Source organism: Parus major, chromosome 7 (genome assembly GCF_001522545.3).
Source record: "Parus major isolate Abel chromosome 7, Parus_major1.1, whole genome shotgun sequence".
In the NCBI taxonomy this organism is placed as follows: Eukaryota; Metazoa; Chordata; class Aves; order Passeriformes; family Paridae; genus Parus; species Parus major.
In genome coordinates, this window is record NC_031776.1 from 21680753 (window position 1) to 21700778 (window position 20026).

Consider the following 20026-nt stretch of genomic DNA (forward strand, 5'->3'; position numbering starts at 1 on the left):
TAGAATATCCCTTTTTTAACAAGCTAATATATAACATACAAAGCTGTAGGTGTTAATAGGCAAGTCTTTATTTTTGGGAAGGAAAATAATCAGCTTTCAGCCTAACAGGCACCTCACAGCCACAGATTTCTACTTTTTCGCCAGTGACACACTAAATTTGCCTCAGATTCAGCCCAAAGTGAGAGTAAAATAACCATGAATCTCTCCAAGGCCCTGCAATGCTCAGAAATAAAGCAAAATCTGGCTAGAAAACAAGCCAAGATGAGGCCCACCAGTGCTACTCAGCAAGGGAGAAATGATTCCTTTTCAAACTCAATTCCATCCATTAGTGCCATCCTGAGCACATAAGCCAAGCTCCCACCTGGCATCCAAGTTATATTTATCCATAAACCATTTGGCTGTTTCATCTGGATCGTGGTTTCCAATCTTGTGTTTCGTAAGCAAAGCCCCTCCTTTCCTCCCAGGAAGTCACATTTCTGATGGATTTATTGCTTGAGGTGTTTTTAAGGAAGTGAAAACAAATGACAAAAGCTTTGAAGCATGACTGGACTTCTTACCTCAGAGCTGCACAGGCTGAGGGGATGCTGGGCCACAGAAAACATGAGGACACTAGATTTGGGGGTCCTAAAAAACAGAGGGATCAACTTCCCCAGCCAACCCAAAGTGAAGCCATTTATCAGAGATTTCACCAGGGGTAGGACTGCCAGTCCCTCCTACAGGTATGAAGCAATGAATGTGGCAGGTGGGGACAGGACAGCTCTTGTGGGTGGCACTGAATAAAGAAAGGCCTTCAGTGATCACCATATGGTTTTATGCATAAGCCATAAAGCGCATGCTCCTCCAGCTTTTCTTGTTTCATGGGAGAAAAAAACCCAAACCCAGCTTTTTTTTTTTCTTTTTCACACCTGTAAGCCACCCAGCATTATCCTGAGAATGTTTTCCAGCATACAGAACACAGGCTGGAGGTGGGTGCACCCACACAGACAGCTCTAAAGTGGGATTTCCAGTGTCCTTTCAGAGGTGCCAGGTGGGTTTGAAAGATTGTACAAGGCCACAGCAGCATGTCAGGAGAGACAGAACTGGGAAAGTCACAGAGGTACTCACCATTTTTTGTCCCTCTGGAGGCTACTGCATTACTTGTGAACACTTAAAATGTCTTAGTGATATCCAGCACTCCCAAAACAAGTCATAAGGGGTTTGAGAGACTACAGATAAAAAAAATCTGTGTTTGCTAGGGGAATTTCTATCTCTGAGAAACAAGTCAGGTTTTTTATAAAAGAATGATGATTGTAAATCTAGGCCTTTCAAGAAAAGACTGAAAAGTCCTACCACTGACTACAAACCAGAGTCCTAAATCCCCTTTCCCCCTGTGCCCTCCTTTGTTTGCCAGGTAAGAGGCTGAAGAAAACCTGTCCATTTTTCTGTAAAAAGCAGCCACCTGCAGGGCCGATTCACCAGAACAGCTGAGCAGGTCTAATTGCTCACTGCTGGAGGGCACAGTCCTGCCCATTTCCCCATCCTCCTCCCAGCCCAGGCACCAGTCTGACTCAACAATGAAAGCTGTGGATAGTTTTCCCAGGGTCAGCCACGCGAGCTGACTCACTGAGGACTTGGATGATCCCCAGAGGTCCCTTCCTACCAATATTATTCCATGACTACTGCAGTAGATGCACCAGGGAACCACAAGGAGCACAGGGCTGGAAATCAGGCGGGAAAGAAGCTTGTTCTTATCACTGTTGGAGAGCTCTGCTCTCAGGGGAGCTTTGCCTTGCTGAGCTGTCCTGTGCATCTCTGCTGCCTTCACACACTGACTGGAGCCAGCCCTGGCCCAAAGGGCTGACAGCAAAAGCTGCTGAAGCGGCTGGTGGCGAGCACAAGCACCCTTAGAGTGGCACAGCTTGCACATCTTGGCAGGAAGGGCTGCTTGGTCGGTGGAACTGCCTCCTTCCAGGAGCATTTAGCCAATATAATGGCTTTGGTAAGCTGTTAATGCAACTCCTTCAAAGATGGCACAAGGGAAACCAAGAAAAGTGAGATAGGCAGAGAAATGAAGAGAATAAGAACAATCTTCTCTTTTTAACATTTGTTAGATCCTTGGCACAGTTTGTAACAGAGCCAGGTCACTTTTCAGAGAGAACTGCAGAATTCCCACTGATAAATTTCCATTGATAAATTTCAACGTGATGGTCATGCAAAACCAAGAAGTCCATCTTACAGCTCGGCATAGGCTACAACCTCATGCAGACTTGACTTACCATGCCATAATCTGAGGTGAAGAGAACATTTCCATTGGCACACAAGCCAACAGTGCATGGCTGCAGCTGGTCCTGCTCCCGCAGCCATACCCTGGCACCCTGCAAAAACCAGAAGACATCCCATTAGAAAGAACTGGAGCCCGTGAGATCTGCACACAGGGTGCAAGCACCCAAGGAAAGCTGGGGGAAGCTGCAGTATTCAGAGGCTACTTCTAAGCTACAGCTGCTTAAAATATTTAAGTAGGTCTTACTTACATTTTCAGAGAAACTGGTTTTGTTTTTTCTTAATGTAACATGAGCGGAAGAAAAAGAAGTTTTAATGAGCTGCATACAGAAACTAAAGGAAACACCAATTTTTGTAGGAAGTGTCATGGAAAGATACCAACACATAGAATAGTTGGTTTGACTGTCTAAATATTTGAAAACTTTGTATGGCCGGTCATTAAAAGTCATGCTATAATAATAATAATAGAAAATATAAATAAAGTATGTTTACAATGTCATACACCCACACATCATTGTAAGTCAAAATGCTTCCAGAAATCGCCAGCAAACAGATTTCACAGAGGTTTGTTTGCAAACTCTGGCAAGAGTTTCCTTTGGTAAATGACATGACCTGAGTGCTTGTCTGATGTATATATACGCTGATGTATACATGAGGGTCCTGATGTATGTCTGCACTGGTGTTTACATGTGATTATATGTATGATGTTTGGCATACATTACAGCATCTTTGACTACTCTGTGTCCCTCAAGACAAACCTGAGCACAAACCCAGATTGCTGGTAACACACGTGCAGGGATCTGCAGGACAGGTAGATCTCATAGCTTGCCTACCAAAATGGGAGGGAAAACAGGTTTGCTGGATTGGCCTCTTCTGGCCTGTCTGCCTGTTGGACCTGGTACAAGGGAAAGAGCAGGAGCATGAAGGCAGATCAGGGCGAGCATCACCTGCAATTAGAGCTAGGCATGAAGCCACACCTCATTTCAACTATTGCAAACTAATCACTTCCATGTCTTCCCACAGAAATCACATAAACTCTGCTTAGATAAACATTGAGAAAAATCCAAAGTGCTCAACATTAGGGCCATCCTGCCTTTCATCGATTGATAGACTGATTTTCTTCCTAATTTTTTGTGTGCCCCTAAATTATTGATCATGTGCTTTAAGCCCTTCCTACCCTCTTAATCCCATCAGCACCATTAGCTCTTTGCTTGTAGGCTTAATATGTCTGAAGAAATTGAATAGTGTTTCTATATTACATTATACAAAATGTGAAACACTAATTCTATTTTTAATGATTTGTTTTTAGTTGAGGTGGGTTTCTTTAAACAAGTTAAGTCACTCTAAACACTTTAGTACCCTGGACTTTCCTTACTGTAGGAGATACATCTATAGGCCTACCTCCAGTCCTCCCAATAAAAAAACTGGGTTTAATGACATTAAAAAGGTGTACATAATTCTAGCTTTACTGATGTACTCTGGTCTAGAGTTAGCACATCAAGCAGATTAATCTTCCCTCACCAAGTGAATGAAAAGCACCATTGCATCTGATCAGCACCTAGACCCATGGATGGTCTGCAAAGGTCATCCTTATGGCCAGTGAACAGTAGTGATAGAAAACAAATAGAATCTTATGTTACAGATTTGAGATCCCAGAGAACTGGTGTGAACAACACATCACACACAGATTTTGAGGAACAAAATACAGATATACAGAGGATTTGTTACATCCTCTTAGGTTTTCCAAAACTCTGGATGCTTGAAATAAAGTGTCCTGAGGCATCTGGGCAAGACATTGCTGTTGAGAAATCATCAATTTCCCAAATCACGTTCTGACTATTGTGCATAAACATATGAACAGCAACATGTGTTTAAAGATTTTTTGCTACTTTCACCGGACTCCTACGGCTACCATGGAAGAAAGCAAAGAGTCAAAAAACAGGAAGGTTGTGTCTCCAAACAGTGGGATGAAAGAAAGCCTTTTATAAGACACTAAGTGTAAACATCCCAAACAGTGCGCTTCAATGCCTTCAGACACGAGTACGCCAGGATGGCAGAGCTGAGAGCCTGAGGGAGGTGCAGTTTAATCAGAAGACAAGTCTGCACTCCACCATTCACACTGTGCCCCAACACCACAGCACACACACTCTGCATATGGCAGCAGGCCACTATCACAGCACCCTACACTGTCCCTGAAGACCAGGGGGGTCCAGGTTACACAGACTTCCCATCCCCTGGGCTCAGAAATTAACTTAGAGCTACAGGCAGCTGATAATTTGACACAGAAGAGACAATCCATGGGCATAAGTACTGTTATTTAACAGATGCCACTTAGAAGGGAAAAGAAGGGAGACAGGCAATGGGATCACTCAGCTATCTTCAACACAGATATTATGTAAAAGTCCAGACTGATTCAGACCCCTTTCTCAGCAGAAGTCCACATGCAAAGGTATTAACAAATACTCCTCCAAGGAGACATAGTTCTTTTGCACAACACCACAGAAACTTATGATAGGTCCTTCTGTGTGCTTCTAAGGAATAGAAGGCAACATGCTGAAACTCCCAGGCACTGTGGTATTTCAGCTGCCCAGAATGACTTCCTTCAGTTTACTCTGATGTTGTGGCTGTTTGTACAACAGCAATTACGTCTGCACAGCAGAATAACTGCACCCAGTTATGCTGCTTCCAAAAGGAATATTTTGCTGAGACAGCCAGAAAAGGAACCACAGAGCAAATAATTATTTTAACTTCTGCCCAGCATATAGCCCCATTTCCTGAAATACAGAGTTTGTTTTAGTGCATCTCCTTCCACCAGCCCTTTCTTCTAAACATGAAATTCCCCAAGGAACCTTGACTAAATACAGGAGCAGATGGTGACACCAAACAGACTGCCCTCACTTTACTCCCCTCATGCCACACATCTTATTGATCAGTTGAAAGGATTAAATTGAGCAGAAAACTTCCAAAAACTGCCAGGCAGCAAGGCTGAACTTCCATAGGAGAAGCAAGGTCAGTAGGACCAAGCACTGCCCAGCAGCGATGTGCCAGCTCCCACAGGCACCACAGATGATGGGAAAACCCTGCACTTCTAGGACTAGAGTAAAAACCCTTCAACTTTCATCTACCCTCACCCACAGACAAAACAGTTTAACAAAATGGAACAACAAGCAATCACCAATTTGAAGAGAACACCTTAAAAGAAAGAGGAGGAACAGCAGTGATGATTTTCTGTAACCACTTTCTATCAAATAAAGCTGTCTGAATACTGATCATACACTTAACTCAAGCCCCTTATATAATGAGCTCATTATTCTTATACTAGGAGTTTACTAGGTTGGTCTCTTGCTTTGGTTTTAAAGGGAACAACAGCAGGAACTGAAGGGAAGAATACAATAGTAATGTATCTATCATTCCTATATCAAGGGCAGGTCACTCAGATGTTAAACAAACTCTGAGACCAACATCCTCATTCCTATGGCCTCAGTAACAATCTGTCCATGAACTTGCCTTGCCACAAAGTGCACAGCAAAGCACAATCCTGAAAAGTGATCCTGTACCATGGGGTCATAACTTAGAAAATAAAGTTGCTTGCATACAGAGAGCAGTTTCATCAGTACTGGCCCACAGTCACACCATCACGCCTTCCACTCTGGACAGTAAATTCTAAGATGTGACTTCTCAGTTCAAACAACATATGGCACTTTGGGATCCTAGACTCAGAAATGAATAATATTTCCTGCTATTCATGATATCAAAAAATCAACTGAAGCCACAGATTCCTCTGGCCCTCTATGCCTTTTAAAAAAAAGGGTGACTGAAACCCGAAGTTCTCCCTTGCATTCACACGCCTGTATCCCATCTCAGGAGATGCAGTATGGTGTGTCAGCAGGGGAAGAATGAGGGAGATCTCGTATGCTGTATCCAGGGAATGGGCAGAGAGGCAGGCAGGCAGCACAGCCCTTCCTGCAGCCGCCAGGCATCCACGCATTGGAGCGTGTAGCCAGCAGCTACAGCCTCCTCATCAGTTATCCAGCTGTAGAGGGCACTGAGGTAAGCTCCAGAGGGAAGACACTAAACTCTGCACCTGTTATTCTTCAGAAACAAGTCTTCATATTCTGTTCTCCTTACTCGCGTGTTCCGGACTACCCTTGAATCGCCATGTTTGCCCAGGATGTCCTCTGGATTGTCTTCTGGATTGTCTTCTGGATTGTCCTCTGGATTGTCCTCTGGATTGCTTCTTCCCAGGCACAAGCAAGAATGAGCTGCCTCAGCTGAACTTCAGGACACAGCAGTGCTGCCTCTCTCTGAGTGCAATCAGACATTCCATTCCTCCTTGTGCACAAACCTACACAGCTGCCAGGAGTAATGTGCTCAGGAGGGGCTAAACCACGATGGCTGCATCAATTTTCCAGGGGTTATTCAGAGAGGAAAAGTGTTTTTAGTTGGAAGATAACTTTCAATGTGTGAAAGGAGCACACAGTTTGTACTTTTTCTAGTACAGGATGTTTTTAATGTTTTCTTTGTGACTGAACTTGGCTATCTCAGCCTCCAGATCTACCTACAAGCACAATACACAATACTAATACAATACAAGAGGCTCTTGCAGTGCCTTCCTTGATTTAGGCAGTAATACCAAATCAGCCATCCTGCAAGGGGCAGGGCTGTCTCAAAAATATACACCCCTGCACTGAGAGTCTGGGACAAAAAACTATGTGGGTGCTACAGGTTTTCAACTACAAGTACTGTATACGTAACTTACCTTTGTCCTCCTAGCACACTGGGGCTGTTCAGTGGGCACTGGGCATCCAAGCCTTGTGTTTCTCCTGACGATGGATCTACATGCTCCTAGGCTTAGAAAAGGCTCTCCTAGCAGCATAGTGCTGAGCCAGCTCTTTTCCCAGCCTCAGTGGGCTTTGTGGTTGTAAACCACAAGGCAGAGACAGGCCTAGAAGGGCCCTTGCAATTCAGACAAAGCTGGAATCAGGTTTCAATAAATGCACTTTTCAAGAGATTGATCTGGATGATCATGAATAAGTGATAGGCCAAATGTAAAGAGCCTTAGCTAATGGATGTAAGATTGGTGGGGAGGGGGAGTCCCTGGCAGCCTAGACCCATATGGTAAGGAATGCAACTTTGCTGTTTTTCTGATGGCAGGCTGAAATGAAGCCATGGGTTGTACCTGATCAGCAAAACCAGGACCAGTTGCTGGAAGGGAGGGGCAGCCCAGGAGGTCACAGGTAAGAGACAGAAGCAACAGCTCAGCTGGCAGCAGCCAACATGGGGTAGATGGGAAGAGGGACAATACCTGCAACAGCAGCAGGGATAAGAGAAACAAAAGTCTGCTTCTTGTAAGGCATGAGGAAGACACACTGCAGAGCAAAAGGGACTGGACTGTACCTGTCTGGTCCCACGGTTCCCATACAGCAGCTCACTGAGCTCAGGCAACCCCTGCAAGCCAGCACAGCTCAGAGCTGGGCACAAACTGTAGCCATGGGTCCTGCTGCTCCAGAGCTGCAGCCCTGGCTGAGCCCATGACTCATTCTAGTTCTGCCAATTAGCAGCCCCATTCCTCACTAATTAAGGAGCAGAGCCCTCAGTCTGCCAGCAGCTTTGCAGAATAGCAGTATCAGGAAAAGGTTTGTGCATTTTAAATAATCTAAGAGCAGTTTGTCACTTCTGGTCACTGATGTATGTGCACCGCCTCCCACTCCCCTTTTGCCTCCCCCTCCCATCTGTTCTGTTCCTATCTCCTCCCCCAGTTTGGCTGCTGCATAGCTTCTCACTCTCCAGAACATCTCCAACTTCAAATATCTCCCAGGAAATGCCTGGTCCGTGGAGGTAATTCTTAATCTTCTCAAAGAAGCAACTACACACCACAGGAGCCACACAAACTGCTTGTCATGGGAATGGAGGGAACGAGCCCCTTTTGTTCACATACTTTAGAGCTGCCCTTTGCCATGAGCAAAAGGTGTACAGAAAATGGGCAGGTGTGAATCCTTATGGACTTCACTGTACACTCTCTCCAAGCTCAGTTTAAGATTAATTGTCCTGCAATTCCACCATGGGCAGTGGAGTCACTCTCCTTCTCAGGAGAAGTAACAGTCCTAAAGAGTTTGCAGACACCTGAGAAATTCTCACCAGTCTTGAAAATGAATACTGAATTTCATTATGTTCATAAAAGCGAGCACCACTGCCATGCCTTCATTACAAGCTCTTCCCTGCCTAAAACTTTAATTAGGAACTGAATTAAAACGAGTAGTTCCCTAAGCACATTAGTCACATGGGTATCTACAGATGTGTATTCCCTGTCACATCACAGCAGCACTGGCTTTCCTACATCTCTTCTGTAGCCCTGAAAGAAAGGAGGTAACATGGCATGTGCTAAAGCCCAGCCTGGCCCAAGCAACACTTTCCCTGACCAGCCTGCAGCTCCAAACTGAGCAAGTAAAAGGTATTCCTGCCTGCTCTCAATCTGGGCAGTGCTTCTCAAAAAGCTTCTCCCTCTTGCCACCAAATATACAGGGAGGCAGCTTCCTTGCAGTTCCCTCCCTCTCTCAAATTCAGCCAATGGCTTCAATGGTGAGGCTGGGTTGATGGACTTCTGTGGGAGTCTTTCTGGTCCACAGAACAGAGCTCAGGGCCGCAGGAAGCCACAAGGATACAGCAGCCTGTCACTGAGCAGCCACAGTGCCACATGGTTTGTAAAAAATCTTAGACAAGAGCCCTGAAACTGTATTTCTTCTGCAATGTTTATTATGCATAATTTGGGATTATGTCCAATACCTTTCTGCATCTTGCCACATCCCTTGACTTCAATAATTCCTTGCCTTGTGGAGTTATAGCCCCTACTCACACATTATACAGAAACATACACTTTTAAACTAGTCTCATCACTGTGAAGCAGAAAATCCCTTTTTCTTGCAGTCAGAGGTAGAGGCACAGAGGAATTCAATTCACCTTCTCTGTCTCATCCATTATTTTCTGCTCTTTTGCCATGTCTCCTCCTATTACTAATAAAGTAATCTCAGGTTTTTTAAATTCTTCATGTGAGACATTTTCCTGGTGTTTGCTCGTCCTCAGTGTCCTTCCTTCAAACAGCACACAGAAAGCAAGTGGTGCCTCTGAGCTGGGATGCACTGTCAGTCAATCAGAAAAAAGAGTGGAAGTAGGGAAAAATAGGGAAAACAACCATTGTAAAAAATAAGCAGGGAGACAGGAAAGAGAGAAAAGTCTATTTCACTCTTTTCTAAAATTACGGGGTACAAAGACTTGTGCTAGTGGCAGCATCCTACTACTGAGTTATAGAATCACAGAATATGCTGATTTGGAGGGGACCCACAAAGATTATCAAGTCCAACTCCTGGCCCTGTACAGGACCATCCCCAAGAGTCACACCATGTGCTCATGGATATTGTCCAAACACTTCCTGAACTCTGGCAGGCTTGGTGGTGTGATGATGGAGACACGCAGAAATTTTAACAAACATCCCTGGAAAGCACTATCTTGCATCATATTGAGATGATGAAATGCTTTCAGTAAATGGAAAGGACATAAAACATTTTAAAAATCAACAGGTCCAAGAGTTCCCAGAGATCTTTCCAATAAAGTTTCTCAACAGCTGATACTAATTTTTTTTATAAGTCTGGTAATGCTGAGGAAATTCCAAGAGATTGAAAGAGTCAGAATCTAAATGGGAGTGAAAGCAGGATTATCCCTAGTAACTATGAGTTGCTTAGTCTGACAACCCCAGGGAAAATACAGAAGTTTTGCTGTCATCTTTGTTTCATCTTAAGGATACTCTGGCTTTAACTGTTGTCCAGTGCCAGTTAACATGTAGAAAAAAGCCTGGTCAAAAAGGCTTCCTCTTCCATAGCATCCAAGCATATGAGATAAATAGGACTGTGACTGACTCTCACAGTGTTGCCCACATAGAACACAGTATTTCAGTAAAAGTCAGCTCTTAAGGACCAAACAGCAGCAAAGGGATGTCAAAAAACTGTTGATACGAATGGGGAAAATCACAACTAACTGAGGGAGTTTCCAACAAATGTCTGCAGTGACAGGGTCAGTACTATTTTGTATTCTCATCAAGGATCTAAAACCTAAAGTAGTACTGACAGTACTAGCAGATGCCAACATCTGGTAGATAAGTAAGTACCCACAAGGATGTGACCATCAGAGCAGTGTGGATTCCACAGCCCCCTGTCAGAACAAAACAGGATTAAAGCACAGCCAGACCGAGAGGTCATCATCAGGAGAGAAGGAATGCAAGGAGTACTTCAAACAGGGGAATGTCTTCTGGAAAGTCACAGACTCAAAGGGGATTGAGAATTGCTGAGCAGAAACTCCCAGGACATTTGGTTGCAACAAGAGCTGATGCATGTCTGAGATGTATGAACAGGAGTAAGGAAGTTTACTGCTTACTTATGCTTTGAGGTGTGAGAAAGAAGCCTTCCAGAGACAACATAAAAGGCTTAGTCATTTTTGCTATTCAGAAAGATCCCTTGTAGTGCAAAAGTATTTGTGAAGATGTTAATGTCATTATGTAGATTTGCCAGAGCTAGGGCTGACCTATCTAGCCCAGACAGTGATAGTGGGGAGATGAGAGCAGCCTGTGGCCCAGCATGGGCTGCAAATCTCATCTCTGCCCCTGCATCCTCAACTCACTCAACCCTGCTGAGAGGCTGACAGTAGCACTGAGACCCTCTCTGCTACCTGCTGGCTCACCTTTACCAGCAACCCAGAGACAACCTGGTGCCAGAAAATAATTTTTTGCAGACAGAGAAGTTATTTGGGACAAAGCGACTCTCATGAAGCAGAAGAAAAGTAGGACCTGAAAACGGATGGATCTGCCAGACACTTTAGAAATGAGGCAGGATTTATTTTAAAACAAGGTTGTGTAACCACTTGAAGAAACTGCAAAAAGCAGGGGATCCTCCAGAAATAAGAAGCCCTTTTAGAAAATGTGGTTCAGCCAAATCTTCATCATTGGCTCAAGATGCAAATAACAGGAATAAACCGCACTAATACACCCCCCTCCTCCCAACCCTAAATTCTACCTTCTCATCAAACACACTGATAACTGGATCTGTGAGAGGCCGCACCACCAGTCCCAATGCTGTGATAATTACTGCACTTGTATGACAGGACCTCTCAGTCCCCTGGGCACTGTGCCAAGTGATGCATAACAGGCCCTCCATAGGTGTTTTTCCTGAGACTTGGCTCTACAGCACTGCTGAACTGTGAGTGATCTTACATGAAAATGAGGAGGCAGAACTGCAGAGTTTAGGGTAACTGAAAGATAAACAGGAAATCCAGACTCTCACAAGATTCAGTCTTAATAATCACATTTAGGTAGTTGGCATATTCTCCTTAAAGCAAAATGGGAAAAAGAAATTGCAAAACATTTGTGATCATGATGTTAAATGTAAGTGCGGCAAGAAGTGAAACCAGAGCAGAACAAGGTGGTTTCGGAGGCCACAATGGAGCAGCTGCAGGCTGGCCCAGGGCAACCTGGCTTCCCTTCATGTGGGGGCTCTCATTGAGAGCCCGTGCCAGCCCACCCTGTTGCTGCTGATGGGATCTGACAAGGTCGCAGCTCACGCAGCCTGGCTCCAGATGAATGCCCTAAGGAGGGAGCTAGCAGGGCTCCCTCTCTTCCGCCAGACACTTCTTCATGTCACCTTTGGCACAAGAGCTTTCTTCCTTGCAATTGCTGCTCCAAAACAGGGCAGTCAAACCCTTTTGTCCTGTATCTGCCTCTTTATCACTCTGAATGGCTTAGTGGAGACACAGCTTGGATGGAGGATTCCACATGTAGGAGTATCCATGCTACATTAACTGCATGGATATATCTTCAAGAACAGTGGTACTTCTCTTGAGATGCATTACACAGGCTAATTGAACAGAGAGAGGTTGCTCTGTTTGGTATTGACACAGAAAGCATTACATACACAAGATGGATGTAACAGTCAGCACTTCTCTGTCTCTTCTTAATCCCTACAGGTCCTCTTTCTGAGAGATCACAATACTCTCTCAGTAGATTGAGAGGAGGTTGTCAGGGGAAGCTGGAAAAGCACATGTCCCTGAGAGGTGTAGAGAGGCTTGGCCAGAAACTTCCTTCAAAGAGCAGCCTCACTGCTAAAGAAGACAATGTTCTACTACCTTTTCTTTCAAAGCTGGCATTTTCCTAAGACAATGGTTGTTAACACATGGGCATTCAGCTTACTGTTATCTGTAAAGACAGCACATCATTCATGGTCAGCATCATCCACATCAGCTGAACCATTTCCCTCATCTCAGACAAAAGTCTCTGGATAGATTCTCCTGGACATCTGGCCATGTTCCTCTCTCACAGGAACTCCTCCCAACTGCAGGGAGTATGGGAAGGGCAAACCAAGCTATTCAGAAACCTAATGCAGCCATGTACAAACCCTTCCCACCCAGCATAACCTGGGCTCCCTGGGGACACGGGTCTCTGGATGATTCATCCAAGCAGCTTCAACAGAGAGCTTCAAATCTGGTGAGAATTGTACATGCAACCAAAAACCAGACCAGTCCTGTACCTGCTGCACCCATGAACCAGGCAGGCTTCACACTGCAAAGGTGCATTCACAGTAAAGAACTTTCAGTTGTTCTCCTTACCCATGTTCCCTGCCTGCAAATGTTCACACACGTGACTTTACGCTGGGACCAAGAAGACATTAGATGCCCAAAGCAGAGCAAATTCAGTTGAGTGTCCTGTGGCCAGTAAAGGGCCACACTGTAGACTCTCTGACGGCTTTGTGAAGTAGTCAGGCACTTTCCACTTGCATCAAGTAGTCAGCAGTCAGGGCAAAGCTGCCATAGCAAAAGAAACTTAGCAGAGGTAGTTTCTCCCCACCTCAATTTGGGGCCAAGAAAGCAGCTCAGGTGCATGCCTGATAGCAATTCCAGCAGCCTTAGTACTCCTTCACAGCCTTGACTCTGAGGTTCCTTCATGGTCTGCATGTATCCCTGGGAGAGACAGATCCTCACCCTGTCTCCAAGACAGATATCCCAGGCCACAAAGAAGAGAAGGGCTGTGGCCAGGGAAAGATGGGAAATAATAAAAGACCATGACAGCTGTAGAGAAGACAATTCCAATCACCACAGCCATGCAGGACATGAACACAGAATTACCCCGCCTTTCTCTCCCCATGTCAGAAAGCTTAAGAACTTCAGGGGATTTATTTTACAACACAGATGAAAAGCTTTGGATTTCACCACAAGAGCAAAGAGGAAAACTGTTTAACGCTTAAAATGCCAGCATTTCTAGGCCAGTGACACTTGAAAAGGAGAACAGCATCTGTAATTCCGCTGGATGCTGCTCCTCAGTGCAGACGGACTATGGGACTGTGCTAACTGGTCGCTCCAAGTGGAGTGCAGAAGGACAGGATGGGAGAAGTGTCTCCTTTAACCCTGTCCATGACATTCCTGCTCCTTACGGGGGAATTTGAGAGCGAGTCACATCCTCTGTGTCAACCCCACATCCTGCCCACACTCCAGACACACAGGGAAACCGTCATCTGTCACCATGGCACAGCCCTGGCCTCCAGGGCCCCTCCTCCCTGCCTGGGCACAGGACTCCCTGCAGCAGCCAAGCAAGGAGATGGCAGAGCACACACACACAGGGCTCCTCCACTCACACCCGGCTGGAGCAAAGTCATCATCTGTCACATCTCTGAGCCACACTGCACAGCAGACCTCCGATGGCAGAGGCACACACACATCTCTGTGCTGTACCACTCGCTGAGGATGAAGGTTTTCTAATCTGGCCCACTTGGGACACTGCAGAAGAGCAGCAGCAGCACACTGTCCCTGGGGTCTGCAAGCAGAGGAGGGCACAGCACATGGGAAATCCTTCCACAGCTTCAAGCTGGCACAACTGGTCAGAACTATTCCTCCCTTGGCAGAAACAGGATGACAAGTAGGTTGAACCCTTCACAAAGCTATTTTGATCTCCAGCATGGCAAAGGGGGAACTAGGGGAGCTGTGAAGATCCATGGCACCCCCACCTAACCCCAGATACCGATCACATAGCTGAGTGTGATAATCTAAATGCTGCAAGCACAGCATGGGAGCCTGCTAAGGCAAGACCAACTGGGGTTTAAGCTATTCAGTGTCAGACATGACATGCATCCCCTGGGACAAGCTCATCTGCTGCTGCTGCAGAAAGAAGTGAAGCAACTCCCTTCTACTCAGGCTTTCCCTCCCACCAAGAACCCCCCATGGAGAAGGAGGAAGAGTGGCCTGGGTGCAGCAAATGCCAAACATTCCGGCTCTGGGGAAGCCACATTCCCTCTCTCCCACCCCCACTGCCTTTCCTGCAAAGCTAAGTCTGATACTTTCTTGCTCACCCCAGTTCTCCAGCCTACCTTGCTTCATAAGGACTTAAATCTGTGATTTACAAGAGATGCGTGACTCTAAGAGACCCTGGCTCCAGGACTGCCTCTCAGCCCTTCCCTGGAAACCCCTGTTTCTTCAGGTAATGGCAGAATCATGCCTGGACAGGTAGAGCTGGACAAAGCAGGCAATTCTCTGATGGGTGCTACTTTGCTTGAGATGTGCACCTCTGGGTATCCCCTTTCCACCCTCCCATTCCCATCAGTTCCTTCAGGCTCTTCAGTGGCTACTCCTGTTGCAAGAGGCCAGGAGGTTCCTCCTGACAGAGAAGTGGGCATAAAGGCTCTGGTGAAATGGCCCTTTGGGGAACCCTGGCCTTCATTTGATTAGATGCAGATGGCCCAGACTTCCAGGAGCAGCAGGTTAATCAGTTAATGGCTGAAGGATGCTGGGCGATGCGCTGCCGCATGCTGCGGGGCAGCCCCAGCCGCACAGCCCGGGGGCAGCCACTCCTTCCTCTCTGGGGCCAGATCTGGGAAAACATCTGTTCTGATAAAGAAAGTGCTTCGCCAGGGAGGGGGCAGGCCCCAGCCCATCAGCTGCTCCAGCCCAGCGACCACGGGCTGCTCCGGAGCGCTGCTAGCTCCCCCTCCGCACCCACGACTCGCAAGGCCAGACACTGGGGTTAATGGCCTGGAAACCATCTGGGAGCTGGAGGGGGGCAGATGTGTCATGCCCCAAACACGAGGCTTTCAGACCTCAGCCGCAGACCTCGAGAAGGCCCCGTCACCCCATAGTGCCTGCCGTACCCGCTGCCAATGCCACGGGCACACACTGTCACCCACGGGTCCAGAAAGGGCTGACTCGGCTTTGCACCCACCTGCCCCTCACAACCAAAGGCATCGCCAGGCCAGGCTGGAAACCTGCGTATGCTCAGGCAAGACAAACGGCACCGAGAATTTCGGGGCGTCTGGGCCGTGCCCGGCCCCGCGCCCTCAGCCCCCCGCTCCCCGTGGCAGCGCAGTGCCCGCACGGCTGGGCGCTCACCCCGGGACGGCACCGCGGCCAGCCGGGACCGGAGCCCGCAGCTAACAGGTACCGCTCGGCCCCGGGCAGCCGCTCTGTCCGGGCGTGACGGTGACTGGCCAGCGGCACCGAGGGGCCGGGGAGTCCCGCCGCACGCTGCTCGGCGGCCCGGTGCCCCGGGGGCCAGCCGCTCTGTGGCACGCACACGCAGGCAGGAGCAGGCTCCGGACCCTGAAGTCGTTCCAGAGGATTAAGGAGCCGGCTCTGGGCAGCCATGACTATCATGCGACAAACCCTCTCCTCCCGCAAGCAGCCCTGGGTCGGCGTTGCCGGCACCGCACATCGGTCGGGCTCCGGCTCCCGCAGCCCCTTCAAGCCCTCGCACGGGTTGCGCGGAGCCGCGCCGGGCTGGGGAGAGCCCGGGGTCAAAACCCTCCGCATCCCATCGCTCCAGAGAAAGTGCAACCGGGATCGCCTCGGCGAGGGGGCAGCGGGGGCGCGGCCCGCGGGGAGCGCAGCGTCTCACGGCCCCGGGGGCGCTCCCGGCCCGGGGCACGGCACCCGATGCCCGTCTCGCCCGACACCCAATCCTGCCGGCCCCCGCCTCTCCCAGCCCCGAGCAGGGGCGAGCCCCGCTGCCGTGCCCGTCCCGCCGCTGCCCACCTGGCGCAGAGAGGCGTCCATCGGCGGAGCCGCCCACGGAAGCGCTGCCGCCGGCTCTCAGCGCCGCATCGCCGCGGCCGGGCGAGCACGGCTTGCCGGCCCCGCGCCGCGCTGGCTCCGCCTCGCCGGCCCCGGGCAGCGGGGAGCGGCCGGGCCGCCCGCTCCGCTCCGCCCCGCTCCGCCCGCCCCGGGGCGCGGGGAGTGCGGCTGCTGCGGCAGCGGAGGGGCCGTGCCGCTGCCGGAGCGCTCAGGAGCGGGATGAGACTGGCGAGGAAGAGGCGCGCATCTCGAGAGGAGGATGCTGAGAAGGGTTGGGGTGGGGGAGGCCCGAGCGGCCGGTGCCACCCACGGACACGCGGCGGGGACCGGGGACCACTGCTGTACACGGCTACAGGAGCCACGTGCGGACCTTTGCAAGGGCAATTGATGTCATCCAGAATAGCGAACATTTCGCGTTTGGGGTTCCTTCAGCAGACCATCATAGCATGATGCAGTGAGAGAGACCGTTAACAGGAATCCTGATAGAGCTTCAAAATTATGTCTCTGAGATCTGAAACAGGTGGCAAAGAGCAATGCTCTGGGCTAAGTTTCCCCGGATCATAGTTCAAAAATAGACCTCGATCACAGCTCGAAGTGTGGCCAGATCATAGTTCACAAGTGCTCTGTGAAAGTATTTCTTTCCATCATAAATTATTTCTTTATTCTGAAAGAAAGGAAATCTAATGGAGAGGTGTGGGGGAAGAGTTTTTTTTAATTTATTATTATTATTTTGGTCCATAATGGGAGGGGTTTTAACTACTTAAAACACAAAGAGAGTTCTGAGGTAGATGGCAGTATCAGACACCCGCCTCTGGGCAGAGTCACACTGAGGCCACTGTCTAACCTGTGATGACCACCCCACCACTCTTCCTCCTTCACTGTCTGGGCTTTTTGATAGTTTCCTGATATATGAGTCACCGTCAACGTGTCCTTCCATTTTGATAGCAAGTTATTGAGAGCTATCCTGAGCGTGACTATCCAGGCTCTTCTGTACTTGTGCTGGATTAGTTTAATCTATACTGCTTTTCCTGTCTTATGAAAACATCATGCAAGACAGCGCCAGAAGCCTAACTGCAGTTCTTATCTCACATCTAATACTTTTATCCATAAGGCTGTGTCAGAGAAGGGGATTAGATCTACTCACAGTGTCCTTGACAGTCCTCCTTACAGCCACATATTTATTGCCAGGCTGTCTCTGCCACAGCCAGCTTTTTCCTCAGGTGAACAGGGGATTCCTGCTGATGCTGTTTCTGCAGACAATTTTGGCTGTTAAGCTTCTCAGTTCTGGCTGGTCACCAGGGGGCCGTGGAGCTCCTCACGACCACAGGAGAGTTGAGGAGCACACTTCTTTCTCCTGTATCTGCCTGCCTTCAGAAGTCTCCACCACCAGACATCCCCTTCCAGACTTCTCTGGAGAACCTTTGGCCATGGTTCCTGTCATCCAGGGTAGAAGGGATGGATACAACCCTTCAAGATGGATACAAAACCTTCAAGAGGGCAAGGTTTTTAGTATTAACACTATTGTTGACTGACACTTTCCAAGAGGGAAATAGAAGGTGGCTTAACCCAGTCCTTCAAACCAAGTAACTTCCCAGCTCTTCAGTTAATAAACATTGGATTCCCCAAATGGAGCATCAGTTATTTATGCTGTAAGCCCTGTACTCTATCAACCCAGTAGAAAAAGTGGCAAGAATTTTGACAGGAAACTTATACCTGAAATTTGTTCCTTTCTGCCACAGGATTAAAGCACTAGTCCTGCATTTGTACAACCCACTTGGAAACCACAATATCTGAACTGTTTCCTAGCTGGCTTTAGGTGCTGCTTCTGGGAAGGGGTGGCTGTGACCACCTGGTTTTTCACAGAGATTTGATAAGCAGGTGATTGCTGACTCCCTGTCACATGAGCCCCACTATGCAGGAAAAGCCCGGGACTTCTCTGCAGCCCTGCTTCTCCCCCCCAGCATGCCTCCTTCCCCAAACCTGGCACAGTAGTGCCGACTGTGTTTGGCAGCAATGTCAGCAACCCAATGAGCTCCCAACCCTCCTCTCAGCCCAGCTGCAGACAGCACAAGAACCAGGATGCCATGGCTGTTCTGCTCTGCTTGTCATCAGGATGCTGGGCTCTGGGAGAGAACAGCCAGGGAAGGCAGGTGCTGGTGGCTCTGAGCAGTGAGCTATCCCTGCATCCATGAAAGGAGCAGCTCTCTGGTGCTGCAGGCAGCAGGGCCCCCGCACCCAGCCATGGCAGCAGCAGACAGTGAGTCAGCTTCCTGCTGGGCTTTCCACACCAAGGGAAGGTCGGCAGAGGACTGGCAGGAACAAGCTGAGGCAGGAATTCCTCCTGGACTCCAGACAATATCTTAATTTCCTCTTCTGCCACGGGTCTGGCACACTGCTGGGAGGCAGGCGGGCCAGCATGCCCCGCTGTGGGTAGGAAGCATCTGACAGACTTGCTCTCCCATCGCCTGCCAGGGGACGAGCTGTGACACCTTGGCTGCAGGTCCCACTTCCTCAATGGCTCATCTGAACTGTGCTCATAGGGTGGAGGACTGATTTCCTCCACTGTCATCCCTGGGATTATCTCATTTGGGAGAGTCGGCAGCAGAGGCAGGATTACCTTGGACCTGACAAAGGCACAGAGAAGCACAGATGCAGGAGGGCACCTGTGCTCTGCTATGCACTGCCACCATCACAGCCCCCACTGCAAGGCCCTGCTGCTTCACTGAGGCAACCAAACCTCCCTTGCCCAAAGCACAGGACAGCCAGGAATGTGTTCACCACAGATGGAGTACTGAGAACAGCAGCCCAAAATCAAGCATGCCAGACCATGGTAGACCACCAGATGCCAAGGCACTCTCCTAACACAGGCTGCATGTGTGCAAGAGGAAGGGGACACACAGAACATGCAGTAGGGTGCAAACTGATCCCAGAGTTCTGGCCCTTGCCTTGTTCTAGTTTCACAATTCCTTGAAATCAGCTTATAAATCAACACTTGAAAAGGGCAGGTCCTCCCTTCTCCCATTCCTACTGCAGGTAGCCCAGCCACACCTCAGACTTGGTCAGTCTGACCAGGGCAGCTCAGGGTTGGACTGCTTGAACTCAGAGGTTCTGTGGAACTCTCCTCCAGCCTCATCCCCTGTAAAGTGATGGTGGTGATGATCAAAGCTCTGTCGAAGCTCTTCCTGCCCGGGGCTGCTCTGAGGCTCTATGACAGGGATTAGCTGAAGCTCCTTGGGGACAGGATCATGTTAGTACCAGATGTGTCCCTGTTCCAGAGGAATGTGATTAAGGATGTCTGGAGAGGCTTTCACAGGGTCACACCAAGCACTGTGGCACCTGCTCCCCCAGAGAGCAGGAGCGTGAGGGGGAGTTCTCCTTAGGGAGGGCGCTGGGGGCTGGAGGGGGTTTATTTGTCCTGGGCACCCTGCTGGCTCCTGTGTCCACTTCAGAGCAGTGAGCCGGTCTCACTGCAATGCACAGTGCTGCCTCTGCACACTACAGAGCTCAGGCCAAGGGCAGCTACACCCTTGCTTAGTCTGATGGCAGTGGGAAAAGCTTCTTAACCCATCCAGGCACAGGAATGCCCTCCAGGGCTGCCCTTTCTCTATAGGTCAGGAAAACAGGATGTTGTCTTCATTTTCAGCCTGAGCACAAAAGCAGATCACTGGAGCAGATG

At 48.8% G+C, this 20026-nt stretch overlaps 1 protein-coding gene across 1 annotated transcript in view; it reads right to left on the bottom strand.

Annotated features, from left to right (window-relative positions):
• The window catches only part of LOC107207451 (unconventional myosin-X-like), an 89565-nt gene extending 73157 nt beyond the window's left edge, over positions 1–16408 (bottom strand). The window contains exons 1-2 of the mRNA XM_015634536.2: positions 16312–16408; positions 2256–2354 (exon numbers count right to left, since the gene is read on the bottom strand). Coding sequence (XP_015490022.1) covers positions 2256–2354; positions 16312–16332 — 120 coding nt within the window. The 5' untranslated portion in view covers positions 16333–16408. The remainder of the gene's footprint in view (positions 1–2255; positions 2355–16311) is intronic.
• Between the last annotated feature and the right edge of the window lie 3618 nt (positions 16409–20026).